The 27,789-nt window shown below is 36.3% G+C and overlaps 1 protein-coding gene across 1 annotated transcript in view; it reads right to left on the bottom strand.

Moving 5' to 3' along the window:
- Positions 1-5,011: 5,011 nt before the first annotated feature.
- MEOX2 (mesenchyme homeobox 2) overlaps positions 5,012-27,789 on the bottom strand; it is a 53,760-nt gene continuing 30,982 nt past the window's right edge. Inside the window, exons 2-3 of the mRNA XM_061469228.1 lie at positions 19,034-19,206; positions 5,012-6,320 (exon numbers count right to left, since the gene is read on the bottom strand). Of these exons, the coding sequence (XP_061325212.1) occupies positions 6,096-6,320; positions 19,034-19,206 (398 nt within the window). The 3' untranslated portion in view covers positions 5,012-6,095. The remainder of the gene's footprint in view (positions 6,321-19,033; positions 19,207-27,789) is intronic.

The following is a 27,789-nucleotide window of genomic DNA, read 5'->3' as shown; positions in this document are numbered from 1 at the left end:
CTAAAAAATCGTGCATTTTTTTTCCACAGTTCTAGTGGATAGGTTTATACGTGAGAATTATAGAAATACATATACAAAATTATTTACAATGTGTTGTAATTTCAAACTTGGGTGCTTTTTTTCTCCCCTGGTAGTTTTTACGCTCTTAAATGCATTTCTGTGGTGATTGCATAAAATTTTTCTAAGGGCACTTTTCAAGATAAATTTTTAATTTGGGAAAATGCCCATTTCAGTATTTTCTCAGCTGTGCATGTGACTTTCTTGGCAAATAATGTGGCAAGTATTCAGAATAGACATATTTCTAAAAACCCTGCAGTCCATAAGCAAACATAAGTAACATATACAGTCTCTGTATATTCATGGTGACACTAAGGATGAAAATGTGTCCCTAAATAATAAACCACTTGTATAGATATTTGCCACATTCATTGCTTCATTTAGTTTAGGAGCACACTCCTATAGCATGAACCCCATGATATTATCATGTACTTATGAGACAAGAACGTTCCAACACAAAGCAATTGTTGTGCTGTTTACTTAAAGGATGAGTGAATCTGAAACTTGTTGGTCACTAATGTAAAATAACATTTTACAAGCTTTGTCTTAATGGATGCTAAATTTTCAAAATTTACAAATAAAATCCGAATGTCAGCAGAAAAGTACTTACAGACAAATATTTTCTTTTGAGAGAGAAAAAGTCTTTCTGTGAACTAGTAATGGTATTTTGTTGGACGTCAGAACGGAATATTTAAATTCATGCATATAGCCTTAATAGAGCTGAACATACTAGGTAAAACTTTCTAAAATGATCACATTGGTACAAAAAAAACCAAAACCATTTATGGAACGAACAGGGGTGTGGCAATATATTTTATTCCTGTCAGTCCTCTGAATAGAACTAATGCCATTTTAATTATTATTTAATGTCCTGGATCACATTCTTATACCTTATTGTAATGTATCATCCAATTCTGCTTTGAAGAACCACCTATTTACTCTTTTTTTGTGAATCCTGTTAGAGGAAGGAGTCAGGGTCATTCACTGGCAGAGTTTGTCATAGAAAGCATTCAAAGACTAAATAAGATTAAAAAAAGAACAGAACCGAGTCTGTTCTCACAGCACATTTAGTAGCACACTGAACCTAATCCCAAAAGGCTTACTGTGCCTGTGACACAAGGTGGCCAGTACAAATTACTTGAGTCACTTGTCATTTATCCATTGAAAAGGCTAATTCAAAACTTAACCTTTCTTTAAAAATGTTTGTAGTCTATCTATAGAAAAGCACTAGAACTACGACTGAGGGTTTCTCCAGTTGTCGCTATTAACCAAGTCTACTGCCCAGGTGACTGTTTTCAACTGAATGAAAGTAAAGTTTCCACAGAAGAGTCATAACAACTCAGATGCCAGAAAAGGGACAATGGCTAAGAGATCTGCATGCACAATTTGGACAGAAGTAATAAATAGCTGGGAAACTTCCAATACATTGGCAGCTTGCACAGATGATTGTGATAACCTCTTATAATGCCATGTGGAGGCCCTGACTAATAGCCAGGGGCCCTAAATTACATTGAAATTGATTCCCATGCTGTGGCTTTCAGCTGTAAATGATGTCAAAAGGCTATGGGCTTAAAATGAAAATGAACAGAAATATATAAAAGCAAATGAGCTCTAGTAAGGCCTTATTAATCTGAGGTAATCATCATTGAAGCCCTATGACAGTTACTGCTGGTTGTCAGCTACATGGCCTTTTTAAAATTAATATAGACAGGTTGTGTGCAGAATTTTCCTTTTCAATCCACACACATTACATAGCTTTATTAAGTTACGGTACATAACTGGTTAAACATTACTCTTTAAAATTTCTTGAATCTTGTAGCCGATCTTAAATACTGCATGTACTCTATTAAATACAAGCTCACCCGAGAGACATAAACTGACTGAAGCCAGGAAATTCTAAGTGAAGGCTCAAGCTGACATTTTGTCCCTAACTTACATAACTGTGTTTCCTCATAGCTACCAAGAGTGCATGTCCTAATGGTGTTTCTTTCTTTATTTATACAAATAATATTATTGCAGCAGTCAGAGCCTTCATTTCAGAAAGCAGCCTATATAAACTACCTTGAAACTTGGCCTCTAGTGGAAAGCTACAGGTATAGAATCTCTCCTTCTTGTGCTCCTTTTTTGACTATTTTTAGATCTGATGAAAACAAAGTTAAGAAAAGACAAGCACTTAACTAAACTCCAAAGCTATTTCCAATATGTGATTTAATAAATTCAGCCAGTTTGCAATGGTGTTATTTTAACCACACCTCTTGACCTGCTTTTGTCAAAATTAATCTTAAAACAATGAAGTCATAGTAAACAAGAACACAAAACAAAATAAAAACTCAACAGTCATAAGGGAAGAGAAAGAAACCCTGCAAATAGTATGTAGCCTCATACCTCAGAGATAGCAGAAAAAAGAATTACCATCCATCATGGTGAAAAATGAAACTGTTAAGCATCACTGCATTTTAACAGTGAATCGTATTTTCTGTGTGTTTCCTAAGAGTACACATTTCTGTGTCTGGCTCAGTGATATGATAACAACAGAACATCAAAGAGAGGTAGACTCTGAATAGATGCAATATCAAAATTACTGTAACTCAAAAACTACAATATTGGTTTTTGGAAGCATGATCCACTGACAATAAGTCATGAAAATTGATTAGCCACTATTTAATAACAGGAACTAATAAAGATAAATGAACTAAACCAGGTTTCATTGCATTTCACTCTATAACCAAGTGCCTGCACAACTCTGGGCAAATCACAATGAAGATAAAATAAAACTTCAGCTTATAGTTCAAAAGCCTTTATCCATAGCTGTTTTCAGCAACAAAATTATGCTAAAACTTCGTTAGAAATTTGTAACTCGTTACAGCAGATGGCTGATCCCAGGGTCTTCCATAAGACGATGTTTGAGTAATTGGGGTGTTTAGAACAAGATGAGGTATCTCCTGTATTGATGAGTCCTGCCGAGCAGACTAGCAAAGTGGAGCTAACCCACAATGTGGAGTTAGAGCTCAGGGTGTTCATTGCTGCTATGTGTGGCTTATACGAGCTAGCTGAAATCTGGAGGAAGCATGTCTGTATTTCTGTAGGGCTGTGCTTGTAAGTAAATTCCTGCAAGATCATTGTAGGAAGCCCACTGTGCTTAGACATCATAGCTTCAACTTCTGCCACTGTGGGATCTCTGCACCATATTGTACTCACCAATGATGTACCCACAAAACAGTTGTTTAAAGCCACCAGAGGTCTTTAAGCAATATCAGAGGTTACTACATAGAGTTAGCGCTTTACAGCCACATTCACAGTCTGAGCTGCTTTTAAAATATGGGAAATTATGAATTTTGTTAGTAGTTTTTGTTTGTTTTTTTTCCTGTAGTATAAAGTAACTTGGCCCTTTGTATGAAGGTTTGTTCAATTATCTAAACAAAAATTTTCCTAGCACTGTAAATTCATTTGCATGCTTCTTTCTCTTCAACCTGTGCTTTAAGTCTCAACACATTCAGTTAAAACTAGGAAAATGGAAAAATACTATCTCTCAGTAGGAAAGAATTCTTCCTGGTAATGAGATTATTATGGCTCACAGATTGCCATCATCACACATACCGGTTGCTCCTCCTCTTCAAGTAACCCAGTCCAATCACTGTGCCTCCAACAGAATAATACACCTCTCAAAATGCCTTGGGCTAGGAACATGTTGATGGTGCATTTCTGGTAATATAAATAAAGCACTTCCATTTGTTTTGTGAAATGTCAGCTCAAACTTGGCTGATCCCTTTTCAGATTCAGTCTTAAACTTTTTATGAAAGACAGCAGCAAACAGTTCTGCAAACCTAAAAAGGCATTTTTGTCAATCAGAGTATTTGAAAGACAATAATCTCTCCCCTCTCTACTAGCAAAACAAGTCATGTTATATTTGGAAAAATCTCTGTTGTTAAAAGGCATTATTTGAAAATTCAAGATTATTTTTTCAAATTTTCACTCTAATTTTTCATTTTGAAATTTAGCTCTATTTCATTTAAGAGGGGAAAAAAAACCCAAACAAACCAGACAAGAATGAAAAGCTTTAGTCTGAATCACTGGAGATTTTTCCTGTTTTGAAAATCACCACCCAAAAAAACCTTTCCCATCCAACCATGAAATAAAAACTATCAAGTATTCACAAGAAATTGACTTACTTCTCTATCCTACTCCCATCCACAGCAATTTTATATGACAAAGGCATTTGAAAAAGAACTGAGAAAGAAAAGCAAACACCTTAGCTGCTGAAATCAATAAAATGCTCTGAAGACTTTAAAGAAATTAATTACCCATTGCTTGGACATTTTAAACTAAAATGATCATGACAACAATTAATGTGCAAGAAAGATCAAATCTACAGTGAAAACGATTTGAAAAACAGACACAGAGTTCCTGATCACATTTAAGTTTTTTGATGCCCTACTGCTTCACGCAGCAGAGCTGCAGCGAATGCTCACAAGAATTTACTAGGATATGCACATTTCTTACTCGCTCTTTCTTCCACTTGTCTCCTTCTATCACACTGCCCAGTCCAATTCATCTCAAAATTGCTCTGGAGTTTTTTTTTCTTCTGGACAGCTTTATTGAACAACAGCAATATATTATGTGTCCCTTCCTGATGTTTATTCCCTTTCACCCATTTCCATGAGGTATAAAATAATCCTTTATATTTGCTCTAAATCTGGGAAAATGGTTTAACAGATTCTTGTTGGTTTTGGCTGAAGACATTATTAACTGCTAGATGTCTTCTTCCTGCTAAAGGAAAGAGTTTCCCACATGGATCAATGTAGAAGGTTTATCCAAGATTAAAAGTCTAAATTTGAAGACATAGCTTTGTGTTGTCCACTACATTCCAAAAGACCCCAAAAAGGCAGAGCTGCTTAGGACTTTTACAAAAGAAACACTTAAAATATTCTATGAAATCACTGTAGAGAGACCAGAATTATTTAAAAAGGATTATTTATTAAACATATTTCTTTACAAAGTACAATCAATGGTTTGCATTAATTTTGGCATTTTGGTATTTGCCTGTATGTACACAAAAGCTTATAACAGAAAATGTGTCTTGATTTTACACATGGGACACAATACTGAGTTACCTTCATATTTTGATTTCTACCAACATAAATGGTTGATAATAACTTTCAGCTTAACTGCTGTTTTTCTAAACTGAAGATGAAGCGACATTTCTGCAGAGTGTCAGTATTTATCAATGTACTCAATAATGACAAAGTAGAAATGAATAATCCTTCAGGAAGTTTCCACTGAGCATAAGTGGAACATGACATTTTTGGAAGGTTACTGGATTATCCTTATGATCCTAAAAATCTTTTTTTTTTGCAGTTATAAGATAGAAGAATTGAGGAGCTAGGTAAGTTTAATAATACCCTATTAGCAGCAGTTGATAGTAAATGCAACATAAGGTTTGTTTTGTCTGTCATACAAGTACGTGTCCTAGCAGACACTACTGTGTTGTTCTCTACTTGAACAAAAGTATCTGCATGTATTGTATGTCTTTGGAAAAACAAAACAAAAATAAAGAGACAAAAAGCCATTTATTGTCTTGAGTGACTATTGCCATCAGCTAATATGAATGCATTGCTAAAATTAGTGAAGACAGGAAAATGCTGTAAGGTAAATATATACAGAGTTAAAATACATTTCTTATCCACTAGATAGTGATTTTGTGGCACTGTGGTTTTCAGAATATAACGTCTGTTGAGAGCAATGTAATTTTCAGTGCAAGCTAAAGCAAAAATACCTGCCCACTGTCATAAACATGACAAACAAATGTGGAATGTTCAAAGTAAGTTTGTCTTCCACTTCTCCACTCTTGAGGCACCTTTAAGACATGGCACTTACTGTAAACCATCTAAAAATCAAGAAAACCAGACACAATAAGCCTGAATTTTCCAAACAACTTTAAAAATCACTGCCAGAGTCACTTGCATACGTAAACGATGCCTGTGTAAGGCTTGCCAGCAAAGCATCTTTCCTGAGAACGGAGCTGGGACACTCTCTGTGTATCATAAGTGTGCATGCTCAGAGCTGTGATCGCTGTCGTGGCTGTCGTCGTTCGCTAGTGAGTCCCCTGTGTGCTGGAGACCAGCTGCGCCAATGCCAGAGAGCTCAGAGGGGAGCAATGTGCCCTTTTTCACATTCACCAGTTCCTTCTCCCGGGCTGCTGCCCCTTGCTGGCCCCCTTTTACCCGCTTCCACTTCATTCGTCTGTTCTGGAACCAAACTTTAACCTTTGCAGAAGACAAAACAAGAAAATAAAGATGGGGTCATTGAAGGTAACAATGATCTTTATAGCTGTAGCACAGCACTGGGCTGTATTGTTTTGGGTTTTTTTCCTTTCTGTCTGTATGGTAAAAAGCTTATCAACCCTTCCCTGAAGAGCAGGCACTCCAGTTTTGGATAGGATGTGAACACTGGGGATATGAGGATAAGAACAGCAAAGGAGGAAAAGGGGTACTGCAAGAAGGCAGCGGGGCTATCTGCAGCAGACAGCTCCCAGGAAGATCTCAGAGCCCTTTAGAAAGCATTAAAAAAAAAATCACATATTCTTGAAAAATGTATTAATGACATTTCATAGTTAGAGAAATAGATAGAAAAGGGTTTCCATGAAGGAACTGTGCAGAAACCCCTACATTTCATGTAATAGAGAGCCCCATGTGGTGGCAGGGACAGATACTGCTGCCCCTTGCGCTTACAGTGCTTGTAATTAACCTTCAGAGGAGGATAGTTACTTCAGAAACTAATGTGGACTGAAAAGTTTGCATTCCTTTCTGCCTGTTTATTCCTGTAAACTCTGTGGTAAGTTTCAGATGGAGCACTTCAAAAGCTCTTTTTTATTTATTTATTTGCTGAAGTATGTGAAGAACATTTCTTACTATCAGAACATAGAACTTCCCTGTCTATTTCACAAATGTATTTAAGTGATTCTAGTTGAGTCTATCCTCAATTCTGGTCCATTTAGCCATAGACCCTAGTCAAATTTTTCATACAAATAAACACCCTCAAAGCCATAGGGCAAAGCATTTATGATTTTTAGTCAAAATCAGCAAATAATTTTAGATGAGAATGGAAAAGAGATTCACAGCATGAAAGATTAAAAATGTATCTGTATTTAAGTCACATTAAACCCCAAGATTTTACTCCAGCTGAAACTCATTTTCCCTTCTCCCCTTCTCTGTATAGAAATATGGGGGGGGGGGGGGGGGGGGGGAAGTAAACCTTAATTATTTGCACAGTTCTAAAGAACCAGCACTTCAAAACACAAGGACTTTTTTTCCAAGAGCCAAAAGAAAAGTAAACAAAAAAAGAAAATATGTGTATAGCATCTGTCAAATATATTAAACCAGAACAAAGGCTGATTTCAATTCGACTTAAAATATTGTCACTGAAAACAGTATTAATAGGAGATTGTGAGGTTTGAGCTGCTTAATGTTGCTAAAATATCTCGTGTGTGTGTGCCTGTGCAGCTTTTCACATGGAGGTTCCACAGAAAAATAAACGATGTCTGCAGCTTTTCACTTGGAAAGAAAGCAAGAAGGCTTGCAATGTTGGTGTATCCTCTGCTGCATTTAGCAGAATGTGTTTCAGAGTTTTAAAAGAAACAGCAAGGAGCAGGCACAGCAGGACATATTGTACAACATGAGTAATAGAGCCACAAAAATGCTGTTTTGCTGAATCTGTCTTACACATCCAGGAAACATCACAGTGTTTAACCTTTACTATCACTTTGAATTTTACATTAAAATTTTACTACATTTGAACTGATAGTTAATGTCACTTGTCTGTATGTACGTATGTGAGAAGCGAGGTATATTTAGGTTTTTATACTCTATATGCCTGTTAAAGCCAACGTGAGCTGTTAAAGTCAATCACTTGGGACCAGAACAAAATGATTCCAGGTTAGTTAACAGCCTCAAAGCACAGCACATCCTTTCCTTTAGTCAACTCATCAGAGCCAAAGAATTTGGCTTGTAAAGTGAAATGAGTGTAAAGGGGAAGGTATTTATTTACTGGCTGCTGTGATGCTGGGAATTATTATACTCAGGTCACGTATCAGAGGTAATCATGGAAAGAGTGTCTTCAAAAGGGCACAGCATTAGTACAGCACTGGCAGCTTTCTGGGACAAGTTAAGATGTCATTTTGTTTATTTTTTGTTTTTAAGACAATGAATTTTCTCTTGTGGAAAACACTAGTGTACTAGTGCCAGACTGCAGTAGGTGCAACTGCAGCCATAACCTAAATACAAAAATAATACGTTTTGGATTCCATATACTTTGAATTAAACCCAGTACCACAGAATATTATCACTCTCCTTCTGAAATAAGAGCTAAGGTAATTTTATTTGTTATGAAGAAATTACAGGACTGGACTGATATTTAAAAGATATAAGTAATTCTCCAGCTGTTTTTATGTCCTTGAACATTCACAGAGTAAGTCATAGCTTTGAAAGCCTAAAACAAAATAATAATGTGTGCAAAAATTGTCAAGGAAAGTGACTACTATGTATTTGAAGGAAAAAATTGCAATCCACAGCCTGGATTCAACCTACTTTGACTTACTGGAACAGGAGAGATCCAGGCAAACCACCTTCGGGGTGCACCTATTTCATTTTTGTATACCTGCGAAACTGAAGTTAGTACTTCTACAGTCTTCTGGCTGGGACAGACATGAGCAGGATGGCAACTGCCTGGCTGCTGATACAGGCGCTCACTTCTGTCCTTCTCTCACAGACAGCTAAACTCTCATGCCTGCTAGCCTGACTTTTTTTTTTTGACCATTTTCTACTTCATTTTATAAATTGTTCTTTTTTTGTTTTCCATTTTTTCTTACAAAATTTTGTTGCTGATGCTTTTCGTAATTCAGATCACTTCACAAAACCGCAGTCGAGGGCAGTCTGTCTCCTTAAGCATTAAAACCAGCAGAACTGATAGGCACCAGCTTCCAGGTAATGAGTAACTAAGGTCAAGCTGGGGTATACCTCTTCATTCAGATCATCTACCCTCAGACTAGCTCATCCAACCATACCCTGAAATACCTCCACCAGGGATGAGTCTAGGTCAGTGTCTGTGTATTAGCTGATATAAATCAATTAAAAGATGATGATTTCCCTTTTCAAGAATAAATGCAAGACACATTTATAAATTCCTCAGAGGATCAGCATGCAATGCTGCATCTGCACATGGCAGAAACATGGCATTTAAGGAAAACAGGGCTGAAAGGACACCAGCTGCCTTTGCGTGCACTCTCTTGAGTGTAGAAGGAAGTCAGTAATCCTGACACTCCCACAGGAGAATATATATCTACTACTGACTAGCATATAGCCTGTGAGGCTTTGCATACAGAGAAAATGGCAGTAATTTAAACAAGAAAAAGGTTAACAAAAAAAACTTTAGTTTTTTTTTCCTTAATTAGTTCTATTAATCTGTATCTGATTTAGAGAACATAAAACAAGAAACTATTTGGTATGTCAAAGTTTATTTGCAAAATCTAGAAGTTCGCTATAGTGGAGTTTATAATTGAAAATATTTTATTTTTATACCTTTTGCTGCATTAATGTACTGCAGGACTCTTAGATGAGGCAATGTTAGGTATTTTCTATAGATTTCTTTATATCCTCCATTATAAAGTACTGAAATCCACTTTTGACCTGGTCCAAAGTGCACTAATGTCAATGTGAGTTTTTCCATAGAGTTCAGTGGACTCTAAATGAAGACTTTAATGCTCATGTGCTAATAATATGAGACAGGTACTTCACTTGTTATTTCCTCTAGAGATCAAATTCAGATATTGGAATTCTGAACTTCCTTTAGAACTGAAGAGTCAATTATGGAGGGTATAGTTGTTACTGATAATGTGATCCATCTACATTTTAATAATGGGAAGGAAGCGAAGCAAACTTTGTGTGAAGTGCTTCAGAGTGTCAATTTATCTGAATTCATGGAAAACTGCTTTCCAAATCCACAACTCAACTGAAACTTAAAGGTGCTGCACAAAGCTTGCAGCAGTACAAAACAACTTCAGAAACAAAAATGAGAGAGTAGAAAGAAAAAGGAGAGAAAATGAAAGAAAGGGCAAAAGAGCAAAAGTGAAAAGATAGAACAACTGAAAGAAAAACAAAAAGGAAATATAAAGGAGAAAAAGCCTTTACTGAACTGAACTTGAAAAACTCTAGAACTTTTTTCCAATGAAAGAACTAGCTTGTGCCATTTTTTACAGCTTTGGCAAAAATGGTATCTTTTTCAAGTAAAGATCTACTGTGACAAACTTGATATTGATGAACCTTTTTATGCTGCTTTTCAAGTCTAAGTTGGCTCCAACAGGAGCTGAGTGTGCTCACCACCTCCCAGAATCAGGTCCAGATTGCCTATTATTTATTAAAATGCACTCCCTTTTCTCCACCCTCTGAATAGCACAACTTAACTATAGAGCAAGCATCTGTACGTAAGGAAAACAAAGGAAGTGGAGGGAAATGAACTATATTAAAGATGATGGTAGCACTAACAGCTGTTTCTAAATCAGCACTTATGAACCAGTCTATTGTGCACATCTGCTTTCTGGCATGAAAGCACGGTTCCTTTTCCCTTAGTCAACAAGTTGTTTAGCATCTGCATCTCCACATCTGATGATTAGACTGTTACTTAAGATACGAGTAAATGATTTCACATTGCACATCTCCTGATGTACAAGATAAATGTTTTTGCTGTGACCAATTTATTTTAAGGTCTACTCTATAGGAATCATGGGAAAAGATTTAAAACAAGGAGGCTGACGTTCTTAGTGCCTACAATACTGAAGTCATCATTATATACTTATGAGATATAGGTCCTTAGTAGACTTAAGGGCCACATTATGTTCTGTCTTGCATTATATATCTTTAATACAACTTCATGATGCAGACATCAACATATCATTTTGGTTCCAAATGAGGGCATCACCTGATTTAGTACTCTCTCCAGCAGAGCATTTCAGTCACATTCACTTTGAGAATAATTGACTTCTACCTTGCTGTGTAGAGTACAGATACTTCCTTTTGACATGAGATTTTAGCATTCTGTACTTACAGAGAAAAGCTAAACAGATACCTTCTATAATTGATGATTAATTTTTAATAAAGACATTCTTGTCTGAAAAATCAGAGCATGAATGACTATAGACTACCTTAATTGCACTGTCTGCTGCCTGTCTTCTTTTAAGAAAAAAAAGACATTTCTCTTTTAAAAAGCTCTTTTCCGAAATGAAAAAGTCATTCCTAAAATTTGGTTTTCTATTCCAGGTTTCTGTGGCATGAGCCCCAAATGAGATTAAAATTTGAGGTCTTCCACTTCACGAAACTTAAAAATTAGAAGCAAGAGCATTGTGCCAGTTGAAACTGATATTTTGCTATAAGAGATGCATATTTCTGAGTCTTTGAAGTTAGTACCCCGAATTCCATGTTTTATTATACCTAAATGATGTGTCAGGAAGAGCACATCACCAAGCCTTTTAAGCATTCTGCACCTGGTCAGCCATTTTCAATTTTATTTATCTTTTTTTATAATCTGTCAATTTACTCTCCTCTAATGCAGACAAACGTGTAGATAACAGAAATTAACCCTGACTTTTCAAAATAAAAAATAAAATAAAAGTTTACTTCTCAACTTTTTTTGGCTCTAAAAACAGTGCTGTTATTTTTGGATACAACACTTAATGCTGCCAAGTTTAAAAGAAAGTCAAACTTCTGAACTCTACAGAAATCACTGCTGTTACACAGCTGAAACTTACCTTTTTTCCAATATAGAGGTATTATTTTTATGATCGTTTATTCCACATACTTATAAAAGCAAATACGGATGTAAAACCAGAAAAGGTTTGTTTTTTTTTTTTTTCTTATTCTAGGTTATGACTAAATATAGGTGTCAGAAGAGTCAAATCTATTCATTTAAAATATCTACAGAAATGGCAGTCAGAGTTATCAGTTCACTTCATTAACTAAAGGTAACAGAAGATTTTAAATAGTTCAGCTGGGTTTCAGTCATGCTGGATACATAAGAGAGAAATTAAGGTAGTTTTATTCAATTAAACTTAACTTTCTTCCCTATATGATTTAAAGGAATTCCAATTTCTATCAAATAAAAAGAACAACAACAACAACAAAAAAAACCTTAAAAATCTTAAATTTCTTCTGAGCTTAAAACCAGTTTAAAGACATCAGTTTAAACCAGTTTAAAGAGTATTAAATGTTTTCTTATTAAATGTCTTCTTCGTTACTACAAGATAGTACTAAAATACGTCAACTGTAGAAAATTAACTTTACTTTGGAAATTAATGGATGGTACCAGAACCTTCTGATTAAAACTATTGAGGTCACCTGCTCACTGATTTAAAGTGAACTGCTCTGTGTTACGTTACAGGACTTTGCCCTGAATGTGCACAAGTACATTGCAGCAGCTGTTGAGAAAAAGGGGAGGTTTTGGCAGGTGCACAAAGGACAGTTGGAGCTTTTGGCACCCAGGAAGGTGTAGGAGTGTGTTCTGGTTTTTTGTTACATAGAAGTCAGCTGAGGTTTGGTTACTGCTTAGGTGATACATTTTCCTTTCTACCTCCCACGTTTAGACAGGGTTGGAATGGACATTATATTTCAGAGAGCAGTGATAGGAGGGTTTTCATTCCAGTTCCAGAAGTCTTTGAGAGTACTCAGTTTACCTCCCTCTACTCCATCCAAAGCACTGTCACCTTTTCCACCAGTGATCTTCAAAATTAATTTCATGATCAAACAGCTAACCCTTCCTATTCAGAACCTCTCTTAAATCAGTTTCAAGGTTAACATACCTTAAGCAGAAAGGAACACACTATTTCAGGTTCTTTCTACCTACTGACTTGTTGTACATAATCTAATTAAATTAAAATTAATCTATTTTTTTTTGGCAAGGGGCATAGAAAGGCAACCTGTGGGGCTGCTGCTAGAACTCCATCTACCTTATTCTTCTACAATGTATCTTTTTAGAATCTACCTTCATCCAATTCCTTTGCATATATATAAAAATCTACAGAAGAAACACATGGTGGAAACTAATTTGTTGGGAAGAACACCTTTAGCTAAACTCTGCCTCTTATTCGAATAGGCACTTACCTGCATGAATTACATCTAGGGCATTTTATTTCACAAGAAAAAAATTCTAATATGCATCATTCTGCACCGTTTTGCGCAGATCAGCTGAGGGCGAAAGTTAAAGGATGGTGGGTAATCAGGACTGGCTTTCAGCTAAGTAGATTGGTGCTTTTTTTTTCTTTTGCTACTACTTTGGGAAGAAGAAACCAGGAAGATATTCTACATTTCCCAGTGCCCTGAAAATTCTACATGTTTATTTGTAATTCTCCAATATCATTTGTTCTTCTCTGTGGTTCTTAAAGTGACCATACAAACCTAAAAATCTCCTATCTTCTTAAACATGCAACAGAAGAATCTGCATCTTTCTCAACTTGTGTCTAATAAAAGTTAGGGGTAGAGGACAGCAAAGCCTTACTCATTTTGTAAAAGCAGCTGTATGAGCTGCTATTATTTCTGTCTATATCACATATGTTGCTTGGCACAGACAGACTTTTCTTCCCACCCAGAACCTCAGGGGCTTTCTCGTGCAGGTGTAGGGCCCATTGTAAACTAACAGCTTTGAGGATCTTTGCACATGGAACTGCTTGTTTGAATTCAACCAATAGTGCAGAAATAAATATGCTGTTTGAAGTTCTGCCATGTTCTTTTTTAGAAGAATTACGGTACAAATCAAAATTATGCACAAGTTGTAATTAAGTTTGCCAGGAGTGTTCTTTCCTAAGAAAGAACTGAGCGCAGGAACTCTTACAGCTGGTATTTATATTGCTCAAGACAAATATAAAAGTATTAGTGAGTTTTATTTTATTAAGAGTGCTACTTTAAATAAAACAAATAATCCAAAGGATTTCAAGCCACACAGTCTCATTATTACAGTGTGTATAGAGGGTGCTTAATACATAGAAGCTTGGCATGAGCAGCTGCCTTTCAGAGAAGACGTGACAGCGCAACAAATCAGACCTAGATGGTCAAGCTTGTGCTATCAATTCATTGTTTGACTTTGTTTGAAAGTATACAGGGGAGTAATGTCACCACCTAACCTTAGAAATCTGGTTTCCTAGAGCAGGAAACTAGTCATGCTCTGTGACGCATGGAAAGACATCTACTCTTCCAGAGGTGGTTCAGAACAAACAAATAATTAAGGAACACTGAACTCCCTGGTTTCTCACCCGGGTGACTAAGGGATGCTACTCTTACCTTAGAGGTCAAGTCTGAAAAATGCAGTGGTTAGCTTCACCTGAGTTCTGCAATACTGAAAAGAATTTTAATGACGTCACTGATGATGAAGCATTGTGGAAACTTTTCTGATGGAAAACTTAATTCATTACTTGTATAGTCATAACAATACAGTGCTACAGCGTGGGTTACGGTACTATGCCAACACTGCCCAAATACATTTAAATAACATTACTTGCTTCTCTTTCTGTTAGAAAAAGTCATTACAAAGCTTTTTCCTTTGTCACCCATCCTGTGTTGGTACCACATACACAGAAGCCAAACACAGATGCAAAATCAATCTTTATTTTGACAAAAAAATTTTGTTGTCTGTGCAAAATCAATGGCTTCAGGGCTTGTATAAATGATAGGCTTCTGAGTGGGTACTGGAAATTAAAGTTAAGAAGAATCACAGAATCATAGAATAGTTAAGGCTGGAAAGGACCTTAAGATCATCAAATTCGAACTCCTCTGCCATGGGCAGAGACACCTCACACTAATATATAAATAAAAAAGAAATAAACCTTCTCATTGCCATCAGCAGAATTTAATCTGACTAGGTGGGATTTTCTGTTTATGTTGGCAAACAGAAGCATTACATGTTTGGACTGTTTATTCCGGTAACCTTAGCTGGCCTGCAGAACTGCAACATTACTCATTTGATTAGCTCCATGCAAAAAGATCTTGTGAGGTGGAAAGATCTCCTACTCCTTCTATATTTGGCAGGACCAACTCCATAAAAATGTCCATTTTGCCACGCCTCTGATACCCCACTGCAGCTGCTTCCTCTCCTCATCCCACAGCGAGATATTAAAAAGTCTGCATGGAACCTTCTCCAGGTTTATTTGGATGTACAAAAAAGCCAAGAATGCGCTTGTCAAGGTTAGAAATATCTAGGGAGCTAAAAGACAGTTTTTAGTCTAACTGGCTTTCCAAAATAGGGGCCTGCCAGTTGAAAATTATTAACTGCTGGCTGAACAGGGATTGTGAGTGCATTCTATAGGAGATGGGGCAGGAATTACATATATCTATACTGCTGGAATTCTTACAATACCATAATAGACCCATCCTACCACCAGATGTGCTTATAATGCTGTCAAAGTGCACTCTCAATATCTGGGCAATTGAGGCACTTATTTCATTTCATCCTCCTGTCTTGTAAGTCAGGTTTCCTTTTTAGGGAGTGATAGGATTAATTCCTTCTCCTGATCCATATGTTGTGAGGGGTTTTTTTTCATTACTATTTTTGTGAAAGGGCCTTCCATGAGTCATTTATGTTTGCTCTGATCTTGTTGTTGTTTCTGTGAGTTGTTTCAAAAGTCAGATGATGCCTGTAGAAAACCTCAACACCCTTATATACATTTTGAATATGGTCAGACGTGTTTTTTTCTACAGCTTGTTTAAATACCAGACAGGTAATTATGAAGTGTTAGTTGGTCAGTGCCTCTTCTAAGCTGCAGCGTATGGCTGAAATTATCACTATAGGCAAGAGGTAGATCGAGCTGCCTTAAGACACAAGGCTCTGTGATTTATCTCACATCTTGGGATATAACTGAAAGCTGTAATTTAGGATGACCCAACAATACTTTCCCCAGATTACTTTTGGAGTTTTTTCCCTTTGAATAATACGATGCTTGTAAATTTTAAAAACCTAGTAAAAACAATTATGCCAAACAATTAATTCCATCAAGGGGTAGGTCTGCTTTCAAACCTATTTTTTGAGCAGATGTTAGTTCACCCAACACCCACTGCTGGTTATTGTCGTTGTATTATGTGAAGCAAGTTTCAGTTTTCTGTGTGCAAATTCAATATTTCATGAGAGATCAAGAGAGTGATGATATCGAGGTCATCACTTATATGTTCACTTATTTTAAACAAAAGAACTACTGTTTATGAGGTATCATTCTCTGCAATGCAGTCTTTAGGGGTGAAAACAGTAAAGGAAAGCTGTTCCAAAAATAGCAATTTTCTTAAAAAATGCTACATCACTGGAGAGTGGGTTTTTTTTGGAATTCAAAAAATATATTTTAGTTTGGTCATAATAATTTTAGAGAAAGGATTGTTTTGTTACATCTGCTTCAAATATTTATCAAATATGATCTCCTCTGTTGAAACAGTTAGTAAAAGAAAGTAATAACTATAGTGAACAAACAAGTGCTGCTATGCCACTCAAGAATAATCTGCAAATGATAGAAAGACAAGTACTTAACATGAGCTCAGCCCTTTAACTGAAAAGGAAAAAAAAAAATAAAGAAACATTAGTGTTGCACCAGGTTCACCCTGAAGTAATTTTTTTTTAAGGCAATGAAGAAATACTGATGTACAGCAAGTATGAAAGAAGAGTCAAGCCTTTTAATTTACTGCATTCAGCTTCTGAAGATCGCCATATACCATGGAAACCCACACCCAGTTCCATGCCTAATTACACCCTTTTTCCATCAAAGCAATATATTTGATTTTTAAAAAGAGGCATTTCTAATTGACAACACTGGAAGTGACATCATCACTTGCGTTAGTATGACTCAGAAACTGAAAAATATGTCCAGAATTTCCTCTCCATTTTCTTTGTGTTTTCGATTAACAATGCAGGTTTTATTGCCCCCCCTTTTTTTTTTTTTCCTCAGACCATTTTACTGTGGTAAGATACAGAACTGGACTTTATCAAGCTAAAAATCTTAATTCTTTCCTTTGCTAAGTAAGGGTGGCTTTAAGCAGGAAGGAAAGCAGGAAGGAAATCAGGAAGGAAGGAAGGAAGGAAGGGAGTTATCTCTAGCAGCTCAGCTGTCACTCGGTGATAATCTGGGGAAGCAAAGAATTAGATTACATAATTAGACTAAATATAATTCTATAGAAATTATCACAATTATCAGCAGAACGCTTAGAACTGATATGATGTGACAGCAAGAAAATAGCAAGTGCTCCCATGACTTAAATGAATTCTTTGCACTTCCATAGCATAGGCTGCCTTTTCTTCTATGGAGACAATATCTGATATTCACCTGACCCTTATCAGTATCTTAAATGCTGTTTAACTGGGGTTTTTTAGCATAGTGAACTGTTTCTTCATTTAGTTGTACTAATGTACAACTTCTCTCCTTTGAAGAATAAAGAATTTATCATGGAGAATAGTTAAATTCCAGGCCAAATTCACCATTATTAAACATGGGGATATGTTTTCTGAATTCAGCTGACTGATTCACATCAAATTGACAGGCAGTTATACATCTTTTAATGTATTCTTTCACGCTGAGATAGTAATTCATCCGTACTCTCCTTAGCTGTCAAAATAAAGTGTGAAAGTTAATCTAATCGTCTCAGATTACCTTAGTCAGTGGAAATGAAAAATTCTAAGTTTTATCAATTGTTTGATACAAAATGGCGTGCTTTACAAATACAACACATTTAAGTAACAGAAAATTACCGCATTGGAACCTGGCAACTTGTTGAAGTAGAACAAGAGAAATCACTGGCTGCTTCTTGACAAGCTGGAAGAGATAGCCATTCTCTAGAAGCCTTCAAAGAAAAAAACTGTTTCATTTGCTTGTGTGAGTAAATGTGTGTTCATATGTATAGAAAAGACTGATTTTCACTGAGGTGTTTACTTGTAGTCAGTGTTAATGAAACACAAGAAAATTGCAAAACTTCTCAAATCTAGAGTTCACAAATCACGGTGCTATTTTTATACCTTCCCTTGAATATATCTTCAGATACAGCATCATCTTCTACCACCATCATTCTATGATCTTACTGATTGTATCTAAACCAGTCCCTCAATCTAATAGTGATTCGTGAAGAAAGGATAACTATCAGTGGGAAAAAAACTTTCAATTTTAATGATAAAACTGTAGGTAATATTTCATCAGATTTGGTGTATTTGAGCACAGTATTCTAAACGTCTTTATTAAACACATTTTTTAAATCTGTATGTTGGTGTAATTAGTATTTGAAATGTGATTTTACTACCTATTCAATGGTTAGGGATGAGATCCTGAAACAGTTCAGTACATGCCTAACATGAATATTTCCATTACAAGCCAATGTGACAACATGCATGATGAAACTTGAGCATGTGCAGAAGTGTCTCCCAAACCAGTGTTTGGTGAGCAGGAAACCAATAACAGTGATAAGAAATTCCATCATCTCCTCTGCTTTCACAGCACCGGGTAAGATAAAGTAGTTAAAAATGCCTGTATTCCAGTTTTGCTGGTGTTCCCATTCTTGCTGCCATCTGGAAACAGGATGTTCAGAAACTCTGGACACATGGCAACTGCATATATTTAATAGGCTAAACCAAGATGCTCATATTTGTTGCATGCAGGCAAATCAACTGCTTGTGCATGCAGTATTTGGGACCTACCACTTCTTCAGCCACATCAGTGTGGACAGATTAGAAAAGATGTGCACCAGTTAAACAGATATGTTACTCATTCTTTTATCTTCCATCTTTGCCTACTAGATGAAACTAATCAGTAGCTGGTACATATGAAAATATAAATTGCATAGCAAAGACGTAATACCTTTATAACATTTTGCTATGAACATTCAATCTGATATACAAATATACCTATTAGTAACATAGACAAGTTCTCTACCACTGCTAAAAATTGGGCAAGCATTTAAAGTTCATTATTCTGCATTTGTACCTGTCTTTCGGTGAGGTCAAGGTTTACTGCTATCTCATATCGCCTCAGCCTGGTCAAATAGTTATGATGAGCAAATTCTGCTTCTAGCTCTCTGATTTGCTCCTTGGTGAAAGCTGTCCTTTCCTTCCTGGGTTTACTGTTGACCTCTGACTTGTAGTTTCCTTCTTGAGAATCTGAAAGAAAAAAAAGAAAGAAAGGAAATTAAAAATGGAATTAATGATAAGTCTGCAGCTAAATCGGAAGTGCAGTAAGCCCAAAGGTAACAACACGCTTAAGTTACATTCTTCAAAATTTCTTTCTCGGAAATGTACCCTTGCTTTCATATCTATGGATCCTTTACTGTAAATCAGGAAAGCAGCAGTAATTCTGACTGATTTGAGCTGCTGCTTTCATTCACAGATGTCAGACTTTAGCTTAAAACCTTGCAGTGTTTCATTTCCTAACAGTTCTCTGTCAAATTTCTGCAGAGCTTCAAATCTTTCCCACTTCTGGCAACTCTCAGTGCATCCAACCAGTACAGGATGTGTATCATTTGATTAGTGTCTTAATGAGTAATACTTCAAGAATCTCTCTCTTATCACTTCACTAGTATTAGTGAAGCTTAAGCCAAAGCACTATTTCAAAGTGCCAAAGCACTTAAATCAAAGCTCTCTTTCAAAGAATACTCTTTAAGGTTTAGTCCAGTTACACTTTCAGGAAAAGGAAACAGACAAAGCATCATAAATTCAGCACACATCAAAAAGAAATCAGTGCGCATATCCCATATGATAATGGGATCTTCTCTTACTCATGCTGCTGTGCAGGTAGGGATGTTATGCCACAGCTGGTATAAGTACAGAAAATTTCCTACCAGTACAGGTCATTACTTAAGGAATACTTTGACCAAACTCAGAGATTTGCTGCAAGTTTCATTACCACCCTCCTGATTCCTTTTGCTCTCAGAAATGGGTACATTTGCTCCTGAGACCAACTACTGAACTCAAAGACAGTCATTCCGTTACTGCCAGTGAAGTCTGTTTAGTTAAATGAAAAGACAAGAAATTGCAGGGGGGGGGGGGGATAGGACAAAACAAAAAAAACCCAAACAAATAAAGAAAAAACCACCAAAAAAAAAAAAACCACAAAAAACCCAAAACACCAAAATAGAGAGAGTGGAAAGAAAAAAAAAACACAACAAAAAAACAAAGAAAGAAAAAAAAAAACCCAAGAACAAAAAAAAACTACCAAAAATAGACCAGACATTTATAAGTCTGGGTATGATATACCTATCAATCCAAAATTAGCAGGAGATCAGTAGGAGTATCATTATTCAAAATCTGGACTCATGAACCATGTTAAAAATGTCACAGATTAATTCACACTTCAGGTGCTGATTTAAATAGAAACCTGGATCAACATCCAAATGAACAGGCTCACAAGAAATCATTCCCTGGGACTCTGTGTCAGATGAATCATCGACATGCCTGAGACTGTCCAACGGGCCAGTGAGTCTGGTTTCAAAACTACAGTCAACTATCTACTTTTATAAAGGTATCAAATGTTTTCACTTTCTGTCAGTCACTCTTTCTTGGGAAGGGAACCTTTATTTTTTTTTAGTGAGAACTGTTGATGCTTGACTCAGTGCTATAGTCATTAATTTTAAATGGTTTTAAATAATGTCTTCAAATCACCAAACCTCTCAAATTTTGCTGACATGACACAAAGAACCTTATTTCAAACATGCAGCATACTGCTGGTTGTATGATTGAAGGTATTCACCTTGGTTGGTTTGGGAGCTGCTCAGCCACAACTGGGGTAAGATTATCTCAGGTAGGACCCCATTAGATGGCATACCCATTGACTACAGTGCTGGGCCAAGGTCTATTATCCAGCTCAACATAGAAAACTTTACAGATCAAAATCACCTTAAGTCTAGAATTTCACATATTTTTCTTTCATATTAGTTGGCAAAGTAGAGTCACAATGACTTCTCTCCACATTTTTTCATTGTAGGGTCATGGACATTACCTTTCTTCCTTGAAATTTCCTTATCTGCCCTCTCATTATATGGTCCAAATATTGTGTTTATAACCTGAACTTAAATACTTAAACCCCTATATCAGCATTCCAATGAATCACTGAAGAGAGATTAAACATTCTTCTGAGCATTTGGACTTTCTCTTCTTATACCACCATGTTTCATACATTTTTGAAAGCAGGTGGGTGCTGATACTCCTTATCTGCAATGCGACACAGAAAAGTATTTCATGAAAGTCATTGCTAAAGTCCTCTTAACTGTCTTGGTAAACCTGTGCCTGTGTGCGGCCATAAGCCAAGAAGTCTTCCCATGACAGTATTCGCTGTAAAATCCATGGCTCACTGGTTTCCAGGCTAAAGCTTGTGACCTTAAATAAGCATTAGCACCTGCAGATGACAGTGACTCCCTGTCAAAAATTAAATACTAGAAAAGAAGACATAAACCAGGAAATGCAATGGAAAGTGGGTTCAAGGGTGTAAAGTCTTGACAGCTACTGCTATCATGAAAGGTCAAAGAGAAAAATTTCAGGAGTACCCATCCAAGTGTCACCCAGGAAGACACTGATCTTTGTAAGTGACTAAGACTTGTAACACAATATTTCTGCAAGCAGATGGTTCCATAAGGAAAACAGAATTACTGTACAGCCAGTAAAATCATAAGGAGCCAAGTCACTGTTCAGGTTAATACTCATGGTTCTTAGTTCCCAATTTACAAATGCTGTTAGCATGTAAATTTCAGGTTCCTGGAATACTGATGTAAGGAAAGGGAAATGTAACTGCATGAGTAGCATTTTTCTGCCTTTAAATCAACACTGGATTGTAAGTGCCTGGCAGCCACAGTTTTGTCAGCAGGATGATTTCATCAGCAGACTGACACAATGGAAAAGTTTCAGATTTGTATTTATTTGCTATGAATGTCATCGAATGCATTTTTAATAGTCAAGATACTCTGAAAAAAACCCACATGATATGTTCCAATATTGCTGAAAGCAGAAGTTGAAGAGGTACACAGAAACCTGAAACAGACACACAGAAATCTAACTGCCTCTTAATACTGAGGTCCATGCAACAGAATCAAATCCTAATAAATCCATTTCAGCAAATATCTGGCCAGCAAGACAATGGTATTCTGCTTGATGCATTTGAGATATTGAAAATTATCTATAAAGAGACCTGGATGCCAGTTAGGTGAACACCAGTTACGAACTATTGCTGTCATCTGACTGTTTCTGCAGCAATGTTGCTCTGGTTCATGTACAGATTGCCTTTTATTTCCTATTGACATCATACTACTTGGAACAGTAATTTTAGAAATTGTGGTTGGTTTAAATTCCAAAGTGGTAAAACTAGGTTTTCTGATTGTTTCTTTTTAAAAGCCTTTATAGAGCCAGGACTGGGAGCTCCCATCTCTTTCTGAACTTAAGGTCTCTATTTGTATCACCTGACTAGCTTTTCTTTGGTAGCAAATGGGTGGGAGACTTGGAAGAGATTTTTGGCAGAATTCATGTAAGCCGACATCTGTTTTGCAGCTGTTGCAACTAAAACAAGAAAAAAGTCCCAACGACCATAGTTTTCTTCTACTGGCTACATCTGATGCCAAATGGTAGGTGTAGAGGCAGAGAACAAAGCCTGGGGGGATCTCAGTTACACTGCTTGCCTCTCAAAAAGGCACATGTAAAATATATACAGATGGTACAAACCACTTGATGAAAAATACAGCAATCTATATTGTCTGTCTTCTGCCTTCTCCCAGACAAATTCTGGCACACTCTCAGAAGATGTAGCCTACATGCAGGTATTAGTACCTTATCAGTCTCTTTTTTGCAAACCTTTGTTCTTTGAATGTCAAATAATGTAGGCAGTTAAACACTGCTTTGAGGGATGCAGGTCATACTTCTTCCTCGGAACAGCTTTTATCAGTTTTCAAAAAGCGCCACCTTTATCTCCTGTTAGACAGAAATGCTCATTGGTAACTCATGTAGATGGTAGCATTTGGAAGGGCATTCAAAGCTATAAATGACTGTTCTACAGATCTTTGGAGTCCTAGATTTTCCCTGACTTTAATAGTAGCTCTTTTTATTTTTCTAACAAAAAAAAAGAAAAGAGATCATTACTAATTGCACAATTCCCCACCCTCAAAAGCTACTTCTACTTTACTCTAAGGAAAGGATTGCTGTTAATCCAAACATTTGTATTGTCCCACCAGAGTTCCTATTTCCTTCTCTCCACACTGTTGAGAGATGAAGCATAGAAAGCAAACTCAGGATCTAACTCCTATGTGTAGAATACGAAAACTGATCATTTTGGTATTTTTGCTTTTGATGCATGCATGCCTAGGAAAAAAAAGATTGGTCACAGGAGAGGGACAAGAGACTGGTCAGAATAACCGTGATACAAAAATCTGCTAACTGGGTAGGGTCAGAATTACTGACAAAATATACAAGAACCACATGCTATTTTTTCTTGGATTAGGTCAACAGCCAATGTACCTTCATTTCTCAGACAGAAATGAATTTGCAGTTGATACCAGCAATGTAAGATCCCAGACAAAAACTAAAAAATAAAAAATAAGCCAGATATTGCTAGTTTTCTGTTGGCAGTTGCAGGTGCTTTTCAGATCCTGACATTCATACTGAGAGTGAGTATTGACAATAACCATGAATGATTCATGACAGAAAGGCCATCAGAATTTCACCACTAGAGATGTTATTCGATGTGCAGATTTTCAACTTTCACTCACATTTTCCAACACTTACTGTAAGAAAGCCCCTACTATGGATGACCTATTTCTAAGTTTATTTCACCATAAAGTTATGGTGAAGTTAAATGTTCTTAACTGCATACCTTCCCATAAATTATGTTCAAGTGTTTGCAGAGAACTACTACATGGTTATTTACTTTAAAATAAAGCAATCTATACAAAGTGATTAATGCAAAATGCTTGTTACTTCTGAGTAGTTGAATGTTGTGTAAAAGAGCATTTCATAGAATCACAGAACGGTTTGAATTGGAAAGGACCTTAAGATCATCTAGTTATAAACCCCCTGCCATGGTCAGGGATGCCTCACACTAGACCGTGTTGCTCAAGGCTCTGTCCAACCTGGACTTGCTCCTCTACATTTGTTTAAATCACTACACGTCAGTAAGACCCAACAATGATATGTGATGCAATGCAAAATAACTTTTTTTTTTTTTCCTTCAAGATATTAGTAATATGAATTTAAGGAAAAGTACTTCAATACCAGGGCAATAATCTAGAAAAATGTCATTAATCTGAAACACACATATAAAGAAAATAAGCAACTTTGTACTATTACAGCTGCAAAAGGATCTTATGGTGATGACCACTATAATTTTTAATCATCAGAATTACCTGCTAGTATACAGCTGAATTGTCTAACTAGTTGTTTCTGATGCTTTACAGTTAATTATATTTTCTGACAAAATGAAATCTTTCCCTGAGACATTACACCAGCAAGGAGCTGGCATAAAGGGCTCCATATGGTTATTACTGGTTCACCAGCAACTACATGTGAGAGCAAAATTTACCCAGAAACAGTCACTTTCAAACATTTTTGACATGTAATAGAGAATACGGTGAAGTTTTCCTATGACCTTTTTTTTCTAAATTTTCAAGTCCAAGTTGCTCAGAATTAATACATAATTAATTACTTGCCTTGTGTCCAAAATATTGTCCATTGCTTTTCGGGTTCCTAATTTAAATCATTATTCCCTACTTTTGAGTATAATCTTTGTACCAAAAACTTAGTTAAATCTAGATAGCTATGCTTACTACTCTTATTTGCACCTGTTGAAACTACACAGCCAAAACCTTTAGACTTCATTAATCTATATTTGTTTCATAATTTTCCTTCACTTTACAGTCATTTAAGTAATATTCTGAAAAGATTTTTCTCAATTAAAAGTATGCTTCCAAATCATCGAACATATTCAAGCTGAGTGCCTTTTTTGAGAATGCCATTAAAAGTATTTCTGGAGGTGTAATTCACTAAATGCATTTACAGAACCTTTGAAAACTGAAACAAACAGCATTGTCATTTCTGTAATTCACAAGTCTGCATGTGCAAATGGGCAAAGCTGCACAGTAGCATGAATACAATATCAAAATTACATGAATACTTCTTTCATTTTGCGTATTGAGTAAATACTTTCTAACCCAGCTGTGACAATTAACAATTTAAAGCAGCCTCATATCCACTCCCCCAAAAAGTATGAACTGGCATAGCAAAACCTGTGAATATTCTGAAACAGACTATATACCATCCTAAACCATTAGCTACTCATGGTTGCTGCCAACATTTTGTTATTACTGCGTCTTGAAAGTACAAGTCTAGGAATTAAACTGCAGTATCAGAAACACTGATTCATAATACTGTGATAGCTAATGCTGCAGGTTCTTGAAGATACCTATGCTGGAAAAGATGTGCCTCTACCATATCATCCAATCCGTCTAATGATATAGCATGTACATGTCATTTCTTCTTCAAACCATGGAAATATGGAAGGCAGCATATGAATTATCGTATATAAATAATTACACTAGTTAGTAGATCTTCATGTGGGAGGCACTACTTTCAGTACCAAATGTTTGTATAATTACAGCTCATGTTAGGAAAGGAGGTGCAGTTTTTCCTGTAAAGGATCTTTAGCGGCTGTGTTTTAATAGGACTTTACTAGTGGGACTTGTAATTCCCATTTTGACTTCTGGAGATGCATCTTTTACATGCAGCATCAAATAACATACACATCATGATTGTCTGCCTATTTACCAAACCATTTTTATAATTTGCTTCGTTTCATTAAATGAAGGTGAGAGCTGCCAGCACCATCTCCTCGTAGATTAGTGGTGAGTCCTTCTTAGCAAGTATTAACCTACAAAATTAAACCAAGAAAATTTCATGCAGAAATCTCTTGGAACAAAAACATCCAAGTGGAGAAAACAGGAGCTGAGATAGGAGTTTATATAATCTTTCCTTTCTTGAGTCTCACCTCCTAGACATCTCCCACAGAGGCTCTTTCCTAGTGAAGAGTGACCAAATCCACTCCAAACACTGTGTGCCTCAGTCATCACCAATGGTCTGATGAAAGCCCTTCCCTGGACATGATCTGTATTGGAACTCCAAGGAGGCATTAGAACACCCCTTTTGGCTCTACTTTATTGTCTAAAAATACTTAGGAAAATAGATTTTTTCTGCAAAGATGGTACATGAAAGATCTAAAGCACTACAAACTATACAGAAGTGGTTGTTTAAGAAGTGAAAAAAACAGATGACACAGGGAACTTAGATAATTACCTCTCAACAAGACTTATCTCCCTAAAATGATGTGTTCTAGTTCTTCATTTTAACTTTTTGAAGCTCAACCTGCCAAATATACTAAAGCAGCCATATATGCAGTGTCCTGGGACTCAGGTTTAACAAAAGGCCCTATTTAGTTCATGTCTGAGAAAAAAGAAAGAAAAACCTAAAATACTTCAGTGATAAAAAATGCACTCTGGATATATTCTGCTTGTGCTATCTAGAATTTAAATATGGTCGAAGTAATTATATTATATTTTTTCTCTGTAAAGCCAGAATGCCACTGTTGAGAATCCAAAGTCAAGTGAGAATGGCAACATATGTCAAGCAATGCATTTTATAAACCTTGTTTCTATATTAACTCCTTTTATATGCTTTCAAATTTACATTGAGTCTCCTGCATTTAAAGCAGGAGTACATTCCACTGCAGGACTAGCGATGTTTGCTTCCCAAATGTCAAGTCAGCTCTTGCTAATAATTCTGTTGCTTAAGAGGTTCAGACCTTGGAGATAATATTCTTTGACTCTGTGAGTAAAAGACTTTTAATGAGATGTTACAAACTTGGTTAGTCCATGTAAAAGATCTCAATTATTTAGTTTTCAGATGTCACTACAATAAATCTTCATTTTAAATTACCAAATACTAACTGCTGTGTTTTATTCCTATGCAAATAGACTTCAAACTTTTTTACACAGCCACTATAGTCACCTTACCCAAAATCTGTGGGCATCAGGGTGTAATTCCCAGACTTCAGGTCTCTTTTTTCCTTAGCTGATGTACTCTGTATAGACAGTGCCATTGGTCCTGCTCCTCACACATCAGATACTACATTAAAAATCCATTAAAAGTCAGAATCTATAGTAATTCTTATAGATCTTGTAACAAACCACATCATTGTGCCACAGTATGTACCTTCCCCAGAGCTAATGAACTAGAAAAGAGTATGCCGTTTGGGCCAGTTTCTAAGGATAAGCCAAGGTCTCCCCCAAATTACAGTGGGAAAGCTGGGGCAAGCTCAAGGATTTCAATGGAATTGCTTCTTAGTCACTAGGATTGTCAGAGATGATTTTGATCCCATTGTAAGTTCCAGCTTACTTTGTGTATGATTACGAGACTTGAGTTGATTAAAGAAAAGTATTTTTTTAGGCTTCTACATATATATTTTCTAAAAATATACATGCAGAACTTACAGTCAAACTCCAATTTTGCTTTTTTAAAAAAAAAATTTATTGCAATTGCGTGAGCTTCTGTCTGAACAAAAAAACAGCTTGTGCATGAGCCAAAGAATCCAGGATTTTAGTTTTCCATACTAAGCAATAAAAGTTGAAACACTTACAGAAGTTTAATTCAATTGGAGTTTCTTTAGGGCTCCATATTGCCTCACTCACCCATCTTTCCAAAGCAGTTCTTCATGATACAGTT

Source organism: Pezoporus flaviventris, unplaced genomic scaffold (genome assembly GCF_033815535.1).
Source record: "Pezoporus flaviventris isolate CSIRO_AGI_PZ_B2104156 unplaced genomic scaffold, CSIRO_AGI_Pfla_v1 ptg000055l, whole genome shotgun sequence".
Taxonomy (NCBI): Eukaryota; Metazoa; Chordata; class Aves; order Psittaciformes; family Psittacidae; genus Pezoporus; species Pezoporus flaviventris.
The sequence above is the reverse complement of the archived record's forward strand: the minus strand, read 5'-3'. Positions and strand labels throughout refer to the sequence as shown.